Here is a 14,743-nt window from a genome sequence, read left to right as displayed (position 1 = left end):
TGTAACACCATATCTAAGTGTGATTCAGTAGCAGGACAGGTGTGAGAAGCAGCTGCCATTTTTAATCCTTGTCTGGCACTTGTGATTTCAGTATATGGTGCAATATTTAGATTAGCGCAGGGTTCCATTAAAATAAAATTGGCCTTGCCTTAGTTTAAATCTGGATCTGCTATTGTGATATGTCATCACCATCAGCAGCAGCATCTTCCTCATCAACTTCCTCCTCAGCGCCAGCTACATCAATTTCCTCCTCCTGGTGTACAACATTGACAACTTCAAAATCAGGAACGGTACTGTGGGTGATCCTACCAGCATATGCAGAGAGCGTGCTGCGAATGGTGGAAGGAGCCACCTCTTCCTGTAGCAGTAATGGCAAGGTCAGGCTTCGTAACACCAACACCCTTGGACTCTCCCTGGGGATTTGTGATACCATGACTTTTAGAACGCTGAGTTGTTTGCTGTCTTTTTGTTGACAGCTTAACTCTCTTTACATTTCTGGGGGGGATGAGGAGGAGGGCTGTGATCATCGTGTGAAGCTGGACCAATAGTCAAGAACATAGGCCAGGCCCTTAGCCATTCCTTGCCACTCCGTGTGGTAAATGGCATATTGGCAAGCTTAAGTTTCTTCTCCAAGCATTTCCTTTTTTTTTTTTATTAAACGTAAATGTAAAAGGGTTATTATTTACGACAGTAACTCTTACTGTAAAAAAAAGAATGATTTCTTATTTTGCAGCACAGCACAGCACTGTGCACACAGGTGAGTTGAGACTTGTACTACCCTGGCCTGTCCCAGATAACAGTCACATAGCAGCAGACACAGAAAATTTGCTTATGGTGTGTACACACGGTCAGATGTGCCTTCAGATACTATCCACGATCCGATCAGATCAGATCGGAATCAGATCGCAAGGCATATCCGATTTGCATACAAGTCTGACTATATAGTGCAGATCTGCACTATATAGTCAAGGCAGACAAGACTTTCTGGCTTGCGATACGTGAACGCTCATCGGAATTGGATCGGGATCTGAAGGGTTAAAACCCTTGCGATCTGCATCCGATTCCGATCCGATGTTGACTATATCGTCAACATCGGAAGGCAAAAAGTACCGTGTGTACACACCATTACTGCTGCACTCGCCTCACTTTACCGTTCCCAATAGTAGTCCATGTAGAAAAAAACAACAACAAAAGAATAAAAGCATGAAAAACTCATGTTGAACTTTTCATGTGCCAACCATTGCCATGTTGATCTTTTGCTTGTGTCGACTTTTTTTGCCAATGTCAAACTTGTGCATGTTGACTATATGATGTTGGAATACTGATTGTGGACCTATCATTTAGATACTGACTATGTATTTACAATGGAGTCTGCCGTCTACTGCCGAGAGCTTGCCAAATAGAGTGAATGAAGGGGCCCAGAGGGGTCCCCAACCAGAACACTACTAGTGGGAAGGTAGTGAATTTAGGACCTTATTCTGGTCCGTTGATGTCAGTTGCCTGCCCCCGGCGCAGCCCCACGCCGCCCAGTGTGGGTGCAAACGGGACAGCAAACTAGCAGTTCACTGTGGCGGCTCGCACCCAGCGTAAGCACATGCGTTGGGTGTTCACATTGGGGAGCAATGTAACCAGAATAAGGCCCTTAGCACAAAGGTGGAAAAAAAACAATAGTAGTAAATGGAAGCAGATTGTTTTTATTTTAATTATTCCATAATAATCCGATGACTGCCGACAAATTCTGAACCAAACAAAAGAAATGATGTGCTTCTCTATCAGGATTATCAATCATATAATGAGGTTGATATTCTCCTTACTAAATTAAAAGAAAAAAGCGCTTGAAGTAAGGGACATTTTCAGCAAATTATCAGTTGTTGCAAATCCAGACAGGGCATGCCAATCCAGAACAAGCAGCTACAAATCATCCCACTCATTTAAGCTAAAATAAATAATTTACAGACCATATAGCAAACACAGGACATTGTCAAATATCAAGGGACATTTATATACAGCTGAAACAGAAAATGAGTGGCTGCACATCTTCAGGTTTAAAACTAATGTTTAAAGCCAACCTGTGATTTCTACAATGTATAGAGATAGCTAGATAGATAGATAGATATCTACACACACACACACACATATACAAACATAGGTGTATATACATATACACATATAGATAGATAGATAGATAGATAGATAGATAGATAGATGAGAGAGAGTGTATATCTACCACTTCCTTGACCTTTCACCTTATTTAGAATTGTAATGACACTTTATTTCCTTGGTGAATTCTAGTAACATCCTATGAGTGACGATACAATGATAAATAAGAGTGCCACCAGCCAGACAAGGGCTCCCCCTATCAGCATAGGGGCACATGGTAGTATGATGTGAGGTGAGCTTAGGGATGCTCATTCCTGGTTGGGGTGACCCTGGGGTGCTGCCTCACCCCCCACCTTCAGCACCTGGTTCTAAGCTAAGCAGCAGCACCCAGAGGCAGCTCTAAGGCAGCATCTGCAAGACCCGCCTCTTCCCCCATCATCATTAGCAAATATTACCCTAAACACTTGCTCCTTACCTCCCTTCTCCCTCCAGGCATTGGAGCGGCTGCCTGTCAATCACGCGCTGGCCCCCCTGCCCGGCTCAGCAGCAGCAGCAGCAGCGCCACAGCAGCCGCGACAAGGAGACAAGCAGCCGAGGAGGGAAGGGGAGCCAGGGAGAGATGGAGGAGGAGATGCAGCCGGCAGAGGAGGGGCCCTGCATCCCTAAAATTTACAAGCAGAGGAGCCCCTATAGCGTCCTAAAGACCTTTCCCAGCAAGAGGTCCCTGGGAAGGAGGTACGAGAGACCCACCATGGTGGAGATGCCCCATTTGGGGGCACCTGGCGGGCAGCAGCAGCAGCATGCATCCTCCATCAGCAGCAGTGAGCAGCACCATCATTACCAGCAGGCGCACAGCTCCTATCAGAACGGGCCCATCAGGGCAGCCACATCCACCTCCTCCCAGTGCCAGCAGAGGGGAGGTGCCCCAGCTGGGCATCTGGGCTTCTCCAACAGGTCCTGTCACCAGTCCGCCAGCGAGGGCACCATTGATCTGAGTACAGGTAGGTACCTCCCACCCCAGCGCCAGCCTCTTCTTATCCAGGCTGATTACCCTGTCATTCAGGGGCACCTATTTTACCACTTTTAATTGTTATAATGACCTAAGTGTGACATCGTTTATGGGTCATTTATCTGTGTATTTGATAGCAATAGGTCTGACTAGTATTAGTGAATCCCATACTGTCCCCTCACCACTCTCCATTGGAATCAGTACAACTTTACTTTTGCAATTGCAAGTGAACTTTATGGAAGTTCTGCAGGTACTGCACTTTGTGTAACTAGGCTGCTGTGTGCTATAGAGGTGGATGTGGGTAGAGGCTGATGCACTAAAAATGGATATTTCAAATAAAAGAGGATTCGTGTGTAAATGACTCAAATGACTAGGCTGATAGATTTCCTAATGGATGTATTGTCACATACAGCGTATACAGTCATGTGGTGTGTATGGTATACAGTAGCTTATAAGTTTTGCAAAAGTTTTCAGGATACAATGTATATATTGTACAGTATCATGAAAACTTTTATAAAACTTATAAATAAATAAAATAAATAAAATAATCCATGGACTAGGACAGGTATATTCTGTTCTAACTTGTTATAATAATTTGTTGCACATAACAGTGATATTGGGACCTATTTACTAAAGCCTTTTGGAGAAAGTGAATGGAGAAAAAGTACCAGTCAATTAGCTCCTGTCATGTTACAGGTTGTGTTTGAAAAATGACAGTTGAAGGCTGTCCGGCTAATACTTTGGGTGAAATTTAATAGGATGAGAGATTCAGAAAGAGAGAGATTTGGTAAGAAATCTCCAGGTTTTTTTAAAGCGCCAACTATTTGACACTTCAAAATCAAACTGGTTTTGCAATGTAAATAATTGCCGCTTTAAAAAAAATCAAATCTCTCACTTTCTGAGTCTCTCATCCTATTAAATGTCCCCTTTAACTCTCTACACTTTATCTCTCTCTGAGGTTTAGTAAATAAACCCTAATGTTGTTGGATATGTGAAAAAAAGCAGTAAGATCATAAATGGGCTTTAAATAATATACCGTAAGTGTATGTTAAGTATTGGAAAAGACAACAGTTTTTCAGTTGTGTTTTTACTGTGTAGTCACCTGTGTCCTATGTTCCTGATATTGGACTCTTTGCATTGGATTTAATGTGTTACACTAGTGCTATATTTTGTTATGTTATACTGCTTGTAATGCGCAGGTAATTGGTGAGACGATAATTTGACACTGTAATGTGCGACTAGTTCTGACTGCCAGTTATATCAGTCAGACTATTACACAGTTAATCTTGCAATGCGATGGAAGATAATCGGTTGGAGGGTCTTGATTGGACAATGTTGCGCTATCATTTGAGTACAATGCTGTTTTAAATTGTCTGCTGTCATGCTTATTAACTGCTGCATTGCCAGGTGATGCTGCAGCACTGTGCAAACTTATGTTTACTAATGAGTTGTGTATTTTGGATGTGGGCATAATTCTGGTGACGTTATTACCCCTTAGTTAATTCTCGCCTCCCATCTTGTATCGTACTAAGCACAGTCAGATATCGGACCGACCGTAAAAGTCCAGGTTAATTTGGCATCTGCTGAAGATCACTCATCCCTGATTTCTTTAAAATTCAAAGCCGTAGAAACGCATTTTGGTCCTCACCATTTATTTCTTGGTTAGATTTAGCTGCTGTATGTAAAAAAAAAAGGATGGACAGCAATTCAATCATCCACATCGCATTCTGTGGCCTGTTGTATGCTCTGACTGACAGAACTGACAAGATCCTTAAGGCAAAGATATATATATATATATCTAATGTATATGTTGAGACAGAACCAGAACCATTGTAGAGTGATGTCATAGAATGGGTATGGGCAATAGGGTTAACAAAACTAAGGTTGACTGCCACTGAAGGTCGACATGGGCTAAGGTCGACACCTCAAATGGTCAACATGGGCTTAGAGCGACAGGGTCATTAAGTCAACACAAGCATTAGGTCGACATGGGCAAGGTCGACAGTCAAAAGTTCCACATGGGTTTTTCATGTTTTATATCCTGAATGTCGACACAGTCAACATGAACACCGTATCAGTGCACCACGTCCCCTTGCTTGATTCACTGCGTTTGCCATGGTTCAGGCACAGAGCCTCGCTATGCTCGGCACACTATTTTATTCTCCCTCCACGCCCTAGTGGAAGATAGGGCATGAAATACCACCTGTCGACACATGTCGGCTCAGAAAAAAACTTGTAATAAACCCATGTCAACCTTTTGACTGTTGGCCTTGTCCATGTTGACCTAATGCTTGTGTCGTCCTAATGATCCTGTCGACCTAAACCCATGTCGACCTAGACCCATGTTGACCTTGACCCATGTCAACCTAAACCCACGTCGACCTTCCGAGATATCGACCTAAGCCCATGTCGACCTTGTGTGTGTCGCCCTAATCCATAGAACATACCAGGGTCTATTTACTAAGCCGTGGAGAGAGATAAAGTACCAGCCAACTAGATCTGAATAGTCATTTTTTAAACACAGCCAGTCACATGACAGTTAGGAGCTAATTGGATGTTAGTTTATCCAAGGCTTAGTTATTTATCAATATGTTAACATAGTACATTGAAGGGTCTATTTACTAAGAGATGTCTCTTGGATGTATAATGGGCCTGATTCAGACCTGATTGCTGCTGTGCGAATAATTGTTATTTCTGGAGGTTTCAATATACAATAAAATATTAAGTTGGTTACTTCTACTGTAAAGTATATTATATATAAGCATACTGTAGGAATAATGTCAGTGTGCTGTGTATTACATCTGATAGTGAATGTATTATTCCATATAAATACTACTAGGACGTGACGATGTAGAGGGGGATGTAAGTAGGTTTGTATGCACTGTGCATGTTTGGGAATCCAGCATACACCGCTAATGCTGATACACAAGCAGCACCATCACATCAGTTCCTGTGACAATGGTATTAACTGGGGGGCCAAGAAGCAACACTTTTAAGTTATTTATCTAATGTCTAGGCCTAAAATACATCTGAATAATTGTGTTTTATATTATTTCAATACTTCTTACTTTTGCTCCCATGGCAATGTTCTACATAGAAACATAGGAGGTTATTCTGATCGGAGCGGCCGAACGTGCGTACGTTCACTATTAACGTACGCTATCCGTACGCGGCCGTTGGTGTTAAGTCCACCCACAAATCAGCCGCATACGTACGGGCAGAAACAACGTCGAAGGGGAGTGGCGTACAATTGAGCGTACGCCAACGTACACGGACGGACCAGCTCTTACACTCCGACAACTGGCGTACAACAGATCGTACGCCACCGTTTACGGACGTCTCTCATCCGTCTTCCCACCGACTTCTTGCGGCTATCTGAGCGTACGCCAGCTTGCACGGACGGGTCCCTATTGTTTTCAATAGAAAACTCAGCTTATGTCACCGCTCGTGAGAGTGAGCGTACGTCCGTGTACGCTGACATACCCTTCACATATATGGACCTGCAAATCTTGCCTTTCAACTATAATTATGAAAATAAATTAATTGATTGAATTAATTAATGTGCAAAATAGTGGGCATGGGCTTAAAACATTGCTGAAACATCCTTTGTAGGTGTTAGATGTGGTTTATGTTATTGTATCATAAATACAAAACCTATGTTTGTATTAGAGTGAACACGTTGACACATGTCGACTTGTGTAGATTGAGTGTGCTACTGGGTAAAGTCTATGAAAGCACGTAGTGAATGTGTATAACTGTTTAGCAAATAGCTACCTTAGCATATATAAGCAGGTCTTAAAAAGATTCTTACCTTAAATTAAACAAACCTTTAAATGTAGAGAAGTATAGAAAGATAAGCTTCCAATGTGTTTGAGTGCTGTGTGTGGCTTGCAGGTAGTGAAATCATGGTTTTGACTTAATAGACTGCAGCATTGCTTATTACATTCAGGTGTATGTGTTTGAGTAGTAATCAGCGTAAATTAGCAAACCCAGGCGCACGCTGGCATGCGGTATCTGTAGGGGTGGTCTGAGATGGCGGTTGGCGGCCGCCTGTTTTGTGTCCGAAATGAACGGTGCTTTAGTCGATCGTGCGGTAGTAGCACCGCTCATTTTTGGTGCACACCCCCGTGTACGCCCATATTTACGCCCATTTTCCCTCATTATTTCGGCCGCTCCCCTCATCACGCCCCTATGCCGCCCCCAATGCCCGTACACTCGCGTATAGGTTTTTTCGCACGTAGAGACCCGTCCGTAAGCGTTGTGGAGTGTTCGCGCCTGCGCATTAGCGAATGTACGCATGCGCAGATCATAAAAAACCCCGGGACGTACGCGTACGGCCCGGCCGCACCAACCAGAATAAGGCCCATAGAAACAGAGAATTTGACAGCAAATAACCACTTGGCCCTTTTTTAAACATGTTACCTCAAACCATATTTGATCCTTATTTCTTTGTAAGGATATCAATATGCCTATCCCAAGCATGTTTAAATTGTACTACTGTATTTGCCTCTACCACCTCTGATGGGAGGCTATTCCACTTATCTCAGGGTTGCCGACCCTCCCGGAATTACCGGGAGTCTCCCGAAAATCGGGTCCCACTCCCGGCCCCCCGGAAGGGTGGGCAACCCTCCCGGAATCAGGGGGATCCCCACTGAGCCCCCCAATCGCAGCATTTAAATGCCGCAATCCGCGGGTCTCAGAGGAGGGGGCGGAGCTAAAATGACACACTCAAGCCCCGCCCCCGAACGGGTAATGAAAGTCTCCTCTCTGGGATTCTCCCGGAGAGGAGAATTTGAAAGTCGGCAACCCTGACTACTACTTTTGGTACTCTTTACCTAGCACGGCGCCCACGATTTTGATCGTGGGCATCGCAGGTAAAAAAATCGCGGGCATCGCGGGCATTGAATGCACTAAAAATCTGGTGCGACGCGACCGACGCGATGCCCGCGATTTCCCATAGGGATCAATGTTAAATTTCTCAATTGACCCGATTTTACTGTTCAATGCCTCAATTGACACGATTTTTACATAGGAAACAATGTTAAATGGCCCACAGAGGCCAAATAGGCACCCTGAAGTGTGAAATGGCCCCCACAATTGTTAACGCCACCCCACGATCAACGTCAACCCGAAGCGAGCCCGCGAGGGGCTGCGGTACGCGTCCTACGACCTTTTCATACCCCCACTATCCACGTCGGCGTGGAGTTGAGAATAGAATAGTGTGGCGAGCACAGCGAGCCACCGAGCCCGAAGCGTGGCGAGCGCAGCGAGCCCCGCGAGGGTCCGCGGATACCTTCACAGGTAAACGCGTCCCTTCGCGGGCTTCACAGGTATCCTCGTCCCCTCGCGGGGCTCGCTGCGCTCGCCACACTATTCTATTCTCAACTCCACGCCGACGTGGATAGTGGGGGTATGAAAAGGTCGGAGGACGCGTACCGCCGCCCCTCGTGGGCTCGCTGCGCTCGCCACGCTTCGGGTTCACGTTGATCGTGGGGTGGCGTTAACAATTGTGGGGGCCATTTCACACTTCAGGGTGGCTATTTGGCCTCTGTGGGCCATTTAACATTGATTCCTATGGAAAAATCGTGTCAATTGAGGCATTGAACAGAAAAATCGGGTCAATTGAGAAATTTAACATTAGTCCCTATGGGAAATCGCGGGCATCGCGTCGGTCGCGTCGCACCCGATTTTTTAGTGCATTCAATGCCCGCGATGACCGCGATGGGCGCCGTGCTAGGTAAAGAGTACCCTACTTTTTGTGTGAAGTAATTCTTCCTCAAATTTCCCCTGAATCTTCCTCCCTCTAGTGTCAGTGCATGTCCTCGTGTTCTGGTGCTCCTCTTCCTGTGCGGAATGTCTCCCACCTGTACCTTGTTATAACCCCTGATACTGTATATTTGAAAGTTTCTATCATGTCCCCCCTTTCCCTTCTCTGCTCTAAACTAAACATATTAAGATCTTTTAGTCTTTCCTGGTACGATTTTTGTATTTATAGCAACGCAACCAGTTCAATTCCAGTAGCATGGCGTGAGCTGTCCGAGAAAGACACAGAATCACCACAGGAACAAGTGGTTGATAGGGATTTGTGGTACTTTATGTCTTCAGTTTCCTCACAACAGGGCATGGCTTCACAAAATAACAAGTTGCATGTGTGGGACTATCAGAATACATATCAGTAATGACTGCTTCTGCACTTCTGATTGGATGCTCTGTTGAGTATGCCTGTGTACAGGGTTAGGAGACCTTTGCCCGAATTAAGGTAACAGAATTGCATAGGTGATAGATCAGTGTTTCCAGCAAGAAAAATGTTACTTTTTCCTACAGTATACTTGGAATTTAGTTCCAGAAATAAATGGGTTGCGATCCTGCATGCTTGTGACTGCAGACTGTGCTCAGCTATTTCTGCCTGATAGCTGAACCATCCCATGCTACTTGGCACTTGTAACAGCACACAGAAGCCTTGCATAGTAAGGGCGAGATGTATCAAATGGAAAATGCGGTAAAACCCTGGTTTTACCGCGTTTTCCAATGTATCAAAAATGATACCGCACTGAAGGGTATTGCCACCTTTGGGTGGCGATACCCTATAGAAGCCTATGGGCTTTTTTTCGCCGCCCGCCGACGCAAACCCGCCGCCTCGCTGACCCCCCCTCTGGCTTACCTTCTGGGAGGCCTCCGTCACCGCACCGCGTTGCCAGCCGCATATGTTAGTACATATGCGGCAGCATCGCGGCAGGGGGGCGGCGAAGGGCGGCGATGTATTTTAATACATCCCGCCCTAAGACTACTCTATTTAAATTCTGATGTCACCTCATAATGGGGCAGATGTATGAACTAGCGTTAAGTGCATTTGCGCACTTTACGCTAGTTAACTGGAGAGGGATTATGTGTTTTGAAATGTATTACTAGCGTACTTAACGTGTGCCAGGAACAGCCCACCGAGTAACCATTGGCAGGGCTGTCCCCTGCAATCCCCCCAGTAATTAGTGGCCAGGGGGATGTATTAACAGCTGCCTAGGCGTTAAATCGCCCTTGCCGCTTCGTCAGCTCAGGGCTAGCATTGTCCTATCCACACTGTAGGTACAATGCTGCCCTTCTGCTGGCTCCTCGCTGCGCACAAGATGCTCATGCATGCCCGGAGAGCCCGCTGGGGGAGGGGGGAAGAAGTGATTTTTAATTGTGCATGCGCAGGGCTGCCTGGGGCACCGATAAGGAGAGCCGTTAACGCTGGGCATAATAGCTCTTCTTATCGGCAGAGGGAGGGTTAATACATTTGGCCATAACGGGTGGCCACTTCTCCGGGCATGCTCATGCATGCCCGGAGAGCCCGCTGGGGGAGGGGGGAAGAAGTGATTTTTAATTGTGCATGCGCAGGGCTGCCTGGGGCACCGATAAGGAGAGCCGTTAACGCTGGGCATAATAGCTCTTCTTATCGGCAGAGGGAGGGTTAATACATTTGGCCATAACGGGTGGCCACTTCTCCACGTTATGCTGGAGAAGCGAGACCCGTTATTTTAAAAACGTAAACAGCTTTTTAATACATCTGCCCCAATGTTTGGACAGATATGGGATGTTATTCTAGTTTACATGCAGCGCTGTGCAGTGCTGCACGTGGATCTAGCGCCGCACGCCGCTTGTACAGAGTTCCCACCTCACTCACTGAGTTCCCCGCACGGCTGCAAATTTATGTTTTGCCTTAGTTTTGCATGTTCCCTGTACAGCAGCGTCACTGCCTAATTTCCATGGGAACGCCCAGCATTGAAACACTGGGCGTTCCCATGGGCGCATCCCCTCACCACCGTCCCACGCCCCCTGTTTGCAACCAGCATATGCACAGAAATGCGCATTATGAAAACATCGGTCTCCTGTGCGAACGCGCGGGGAACAGAGTAAACTAGAATAGTTTGTGGGGCAGCACTTCCAAATGTAATATTTACCTTGCTCCGGTGCCCTTCCAGGTGAGACGTGAGTCTCCCACAATGTACAAGAAGTGTGCGGCGGCACCTGGAGCTGATAATAAAGCAGACAAATGCAGCGTGTCGGATCAAACGTTTTCTATGTTTTACTTAGACATCGTCATCAGTATGACGATGTCTAAGTAAAACATCGAAAATGTTTGATCCGACACGCTGCATTTGTCTCCTTGTATATATCTATATCTATATCTCACCCCTGACGAAAACCAGGACACCCTGGTTGAAATGGCTGTTGGGTCAGCTGCCTGTACTGTCTGTATAACCATGCGTTACCTTTAATACAGAGTACTTTTTTCATCTACAAACGAGTGCTGGTCTCATTTTGCCTCTTCTGCCTGCTAACTGCTACGTGGATTGGGTGAGTGTGAATTGTATCTATATCTATATATATATATATCTATATATATCTAAAATGAATGGAAGCTATAAGCCTTTAGACTCTAAGTGGTCGATTCTAGTTAATAGCACCAGGAGGATGCCAACTAGTCTGACTAGTGGATTTATGATCGCACCTCTTATAGGGTGTAACGGCGCACAGAAATTTTTTGACCACAATGATTCTTAGATCTGTATATTTACAGTCCAAAGAATACTATACACCCAACATGTTATGAGCTCTTCATGACCCAGAACAGATAACTGAAGTCTAGGGTTGCACAGGGTCTGTATAATAAACATTGCAAAGAGATAAAGTACACAACAATAAAGTGTGTACCAACCAGCTGCTAACTGTCATTTTAAAGACTGGAGCAGATGTATTTATGCTAGTGAACTGATTTTATTGGCCAGGTTTACTTGCGTATACTAGGAATTCGATTTGGATTGCTGTGCAACAGCCAGGGTGGGAACAAGTAAAACAGTGACAGCACAGATATATGATGAGGAACATGGACATGGGGAACTTAAATTTATTGAGCTGTACAGCACCCAGGCAGCCATCCAGCGGCTCCAATTGGTGATTTCAACAGCCAGATAGGTAACAAGTAAAACAGTACATATATAGAACACAACAGGGGTGACACAGCGTACATATTTGGCTAGCAGCACAGAACCTAAGCAGCCATCAGTGGTGCCATCTTGTCGTTGCTACTCACAGGCAGCAGTGGAGGGGCCAGGGCCGGATTAACAATGGGCCTGATGGAGCTGTAGCTCCAGGCCCACTCTCGAAATAGGCCCATTTTGTAGATGAGGACCAGGGCTTTCCAACGAGCCCAGCCCCGCATCGCTTACTTCCCGGGAACCTGAGATAACACCGGACAAACCTGGAATGTTTTCCCCATAGGATAACATGGGACCTGCTAATTCCGAACCCCACCCAGTTCCGATGGCTGCCAGTCCCCCCCCTCACAGAAGCTTGAGTTGTTTGTTCTCACTCAAACTCAAATCGCTGGGCCTTCAATCTGATACCAGGCTGGTCCATATGGGTTAATTGGTTCCAGAGATATTGCGGTTAACCGATTTTTTCTATTTCAGAAAAGTAATTTCATGGCTGTTCATATTCTTTAAGGGCAGATTTCTCTGGAACCAAATGGCCCAGTTTCAAAATCATTTGAAGCCCACTTAAAAGTTCTTTAATATGATACTGGACTCATGTAAATGGCTCAGTTGGTTCCGAAGATATAGCCGGTTAAACAATATAGCCGGTTAAAGGGAAGGGGGGGGGCAGAAGGCGGTGGTTTTCTTTCCCCTTCACACCAGAAAATGCAGGGACTAGGCTGGTGTAAAAGGGGCCAACCTGGGAATGTCCCTGCATGATCCTGGGACAATATTTCTGGGTAAGTCCCTGCATTTTCTTGTGTGAAAGGGGTATTATTTCAAATAGCCGGGACCTGCAGTGCTCTGAATACAGCCGGGCAGCCCCCCGCTCTCTGCCTGGCTGTCAATGGCTATTACTTCTGCCCGGCGGTGGCTGTCCCCCAGTTACTGCGAGCATGTATTCCCCCTAGGCAATGAGCATGTAATCCCACATTGCCACAAGCATGGAACCCCTGGCAATGAGCATGTAGGTAAGCAGCACTTAGGAAGCATAATTTTCAATAGGAATTATTGTGTTTGGCATTATACATATTGGACATTATGGTGTGTGGCTTAACATGTAATGGACATTATGGTGTAAATTTTTAATGCGCGCCTTTGTCCCTGTTTTTGAGGCATATTGTGAATATTGGCTCAATCCGTTTGATATAGTGTGTATTTTGGCTCAATTCATGTTGCAAAATGTGAATTTTGCCTTAATCCGTGGGCCATAGTGTGAATTTTGGCTCGTTGTGAATTTTGGCTCATTCCATTAGGCATAATGTGTAAGAGGCAAGTGCAGTACAAGGGGGTTACTATTGTGTTGCATGCATCGGGGCAGCTCCACGCCGCTGCCCCGATAGAGTAGCAGTACCTCCTCCCTTGGGGGTCGCTGTAGCTGGGTTCGCCCAGGTGCATTGGGTTGGAGGGCAGACAGGCTCCTGCGGCCGGGACCTGCAGGCTGGAAATCCCACTTTGTCCCAACCGGGTGATGCGGCCGGGGATCCTTCTGGGCCCGGTGGATGATTGGGGTAGATCCTACTGGCCGATGGTGATTACCGCCTCCGGCGGTCATGCCGGGCCGCGGCTGGTGCCGCCTGTCCCGGCCGGGCAACTGCCGCGCTCTGCACCACAATCTGATAAAGTGGTGATAAAGAGGAAGGTGATAACACACCAGCGAATCAGCTGCTAAGTGTGATTTTTCAAACCAAGCCTGTAACTTGACATTTAGGGGCTGATTGGCTGGTGCGTTATCACCTTCCAGTGTGTCACCACTTTACTATTCTTAATACATCTGCCCCTGGATTTAGAAAATGACTATTAGGAGCTGGTTGGTTTACACTCCTAACTTATTGCCCCCACGCCCCGCACATCTCCCAGAAGGCAGAGGGGAAGCCTGAAAAGTTGGCATCTATATCTAGCTTGTAATCTTGTAATCTACATTCTCACATAAGGATTTTGTCCACGTGGCATAACACCACTTGTTATGAATCTGCTTACCACCCCATTTACGAGATTTGCAAGTTGGTTGCCTCTAAAAAAAAAAAATGTATCCCCCCGCGTGTTTGGTGGAGTAGAGATAATCAGGGAGACTATAGCAAAAATGAATAGTTGTGAATACTGTATATCATTATGTGTACCAGGATATTGCGACAAGACTTAAGCTGGGTACACACTAGACCAGAGGTTTCGAGACATGGTTCTCAAGGCATCTCAACGGTCCAGATATCCATGTCTCAGCACAGATGGTTCAATCAAAATAACTGAGGTACTGACTATGTCACCTCTGTCCAACATGCATCTACTTAAAACCTGGGCTGCTAGGCTGCCTAGTGGACCGCGTTTCGGACTGACATAGCAAGCACGTGGTCTAGTGTGTGCCCACTATGTCGCTGATGATGCGCGCTCCTGCGCATCCTCGGCGACATATCCGCGCTCTGTCATTGCCGGCTTTGGCAACAGTATGCGCTTGCCAATGGCATGTTCCTTCGGTCACAATGTCGCTGAATTACATAGCCCCATGCAGAGATCATATTTTCACTTGCATTACAGTCAAGTCCCTTCAGTCCCTGCCCCGTTGGAGCTTTCAGTCTAAATCTAACAAACGCACAGTTCTGTATCAGTAGCCAATTCACCTCCATAT

At 46.0% G+C, this 14,743-nt stretch overlaps 1 protein-coding gene across 2 annotated transcripts in view; it reads left to right on the top strand.

The window, feature by feature from the left end:
* Nucleotides 1-2,527: 2,527 nt before the first annotated feature.
* Nucleotides 2,528-14,743, top strand: part of BEND4 (BEN domain containing 4) — a 78,310-nt gene continuing 66,094 nt past the window's right edge. Inside the window, exon 1 of one of the 2 annotated variants that reach the window (XM_083165980.1) lies at nt 2,528-3,101. In XM_083165980.1, coding sequence (XP_083022106.1) covers nt 2,720-3,101 — 382 coding nt within the window. In that variant the 5' untranslated portion in view covers nt 2,528-2,719. The remainder of the gene's footprint in view (nt 3,102-14,743) is intronic. The other variant, XM_083165916.1, reaches the window with a different exon arrangement.

Source organism: Crinia signifera, chromosome 1, assembly GCF_055691185.1.
Source record: "Crinia signifera chromosome 1, ASM5569118v1, whole genome shotgun sequence".
Taxonomy (NCBI): Eukaryota; Metazoa; Chordata; class Amphibia; order Anura; family Myobatrachidae; genus Crinia; species Crinia signifera.
This window is presented reverse-complemented; position numbering and strand designations above follow the sequence as displayed.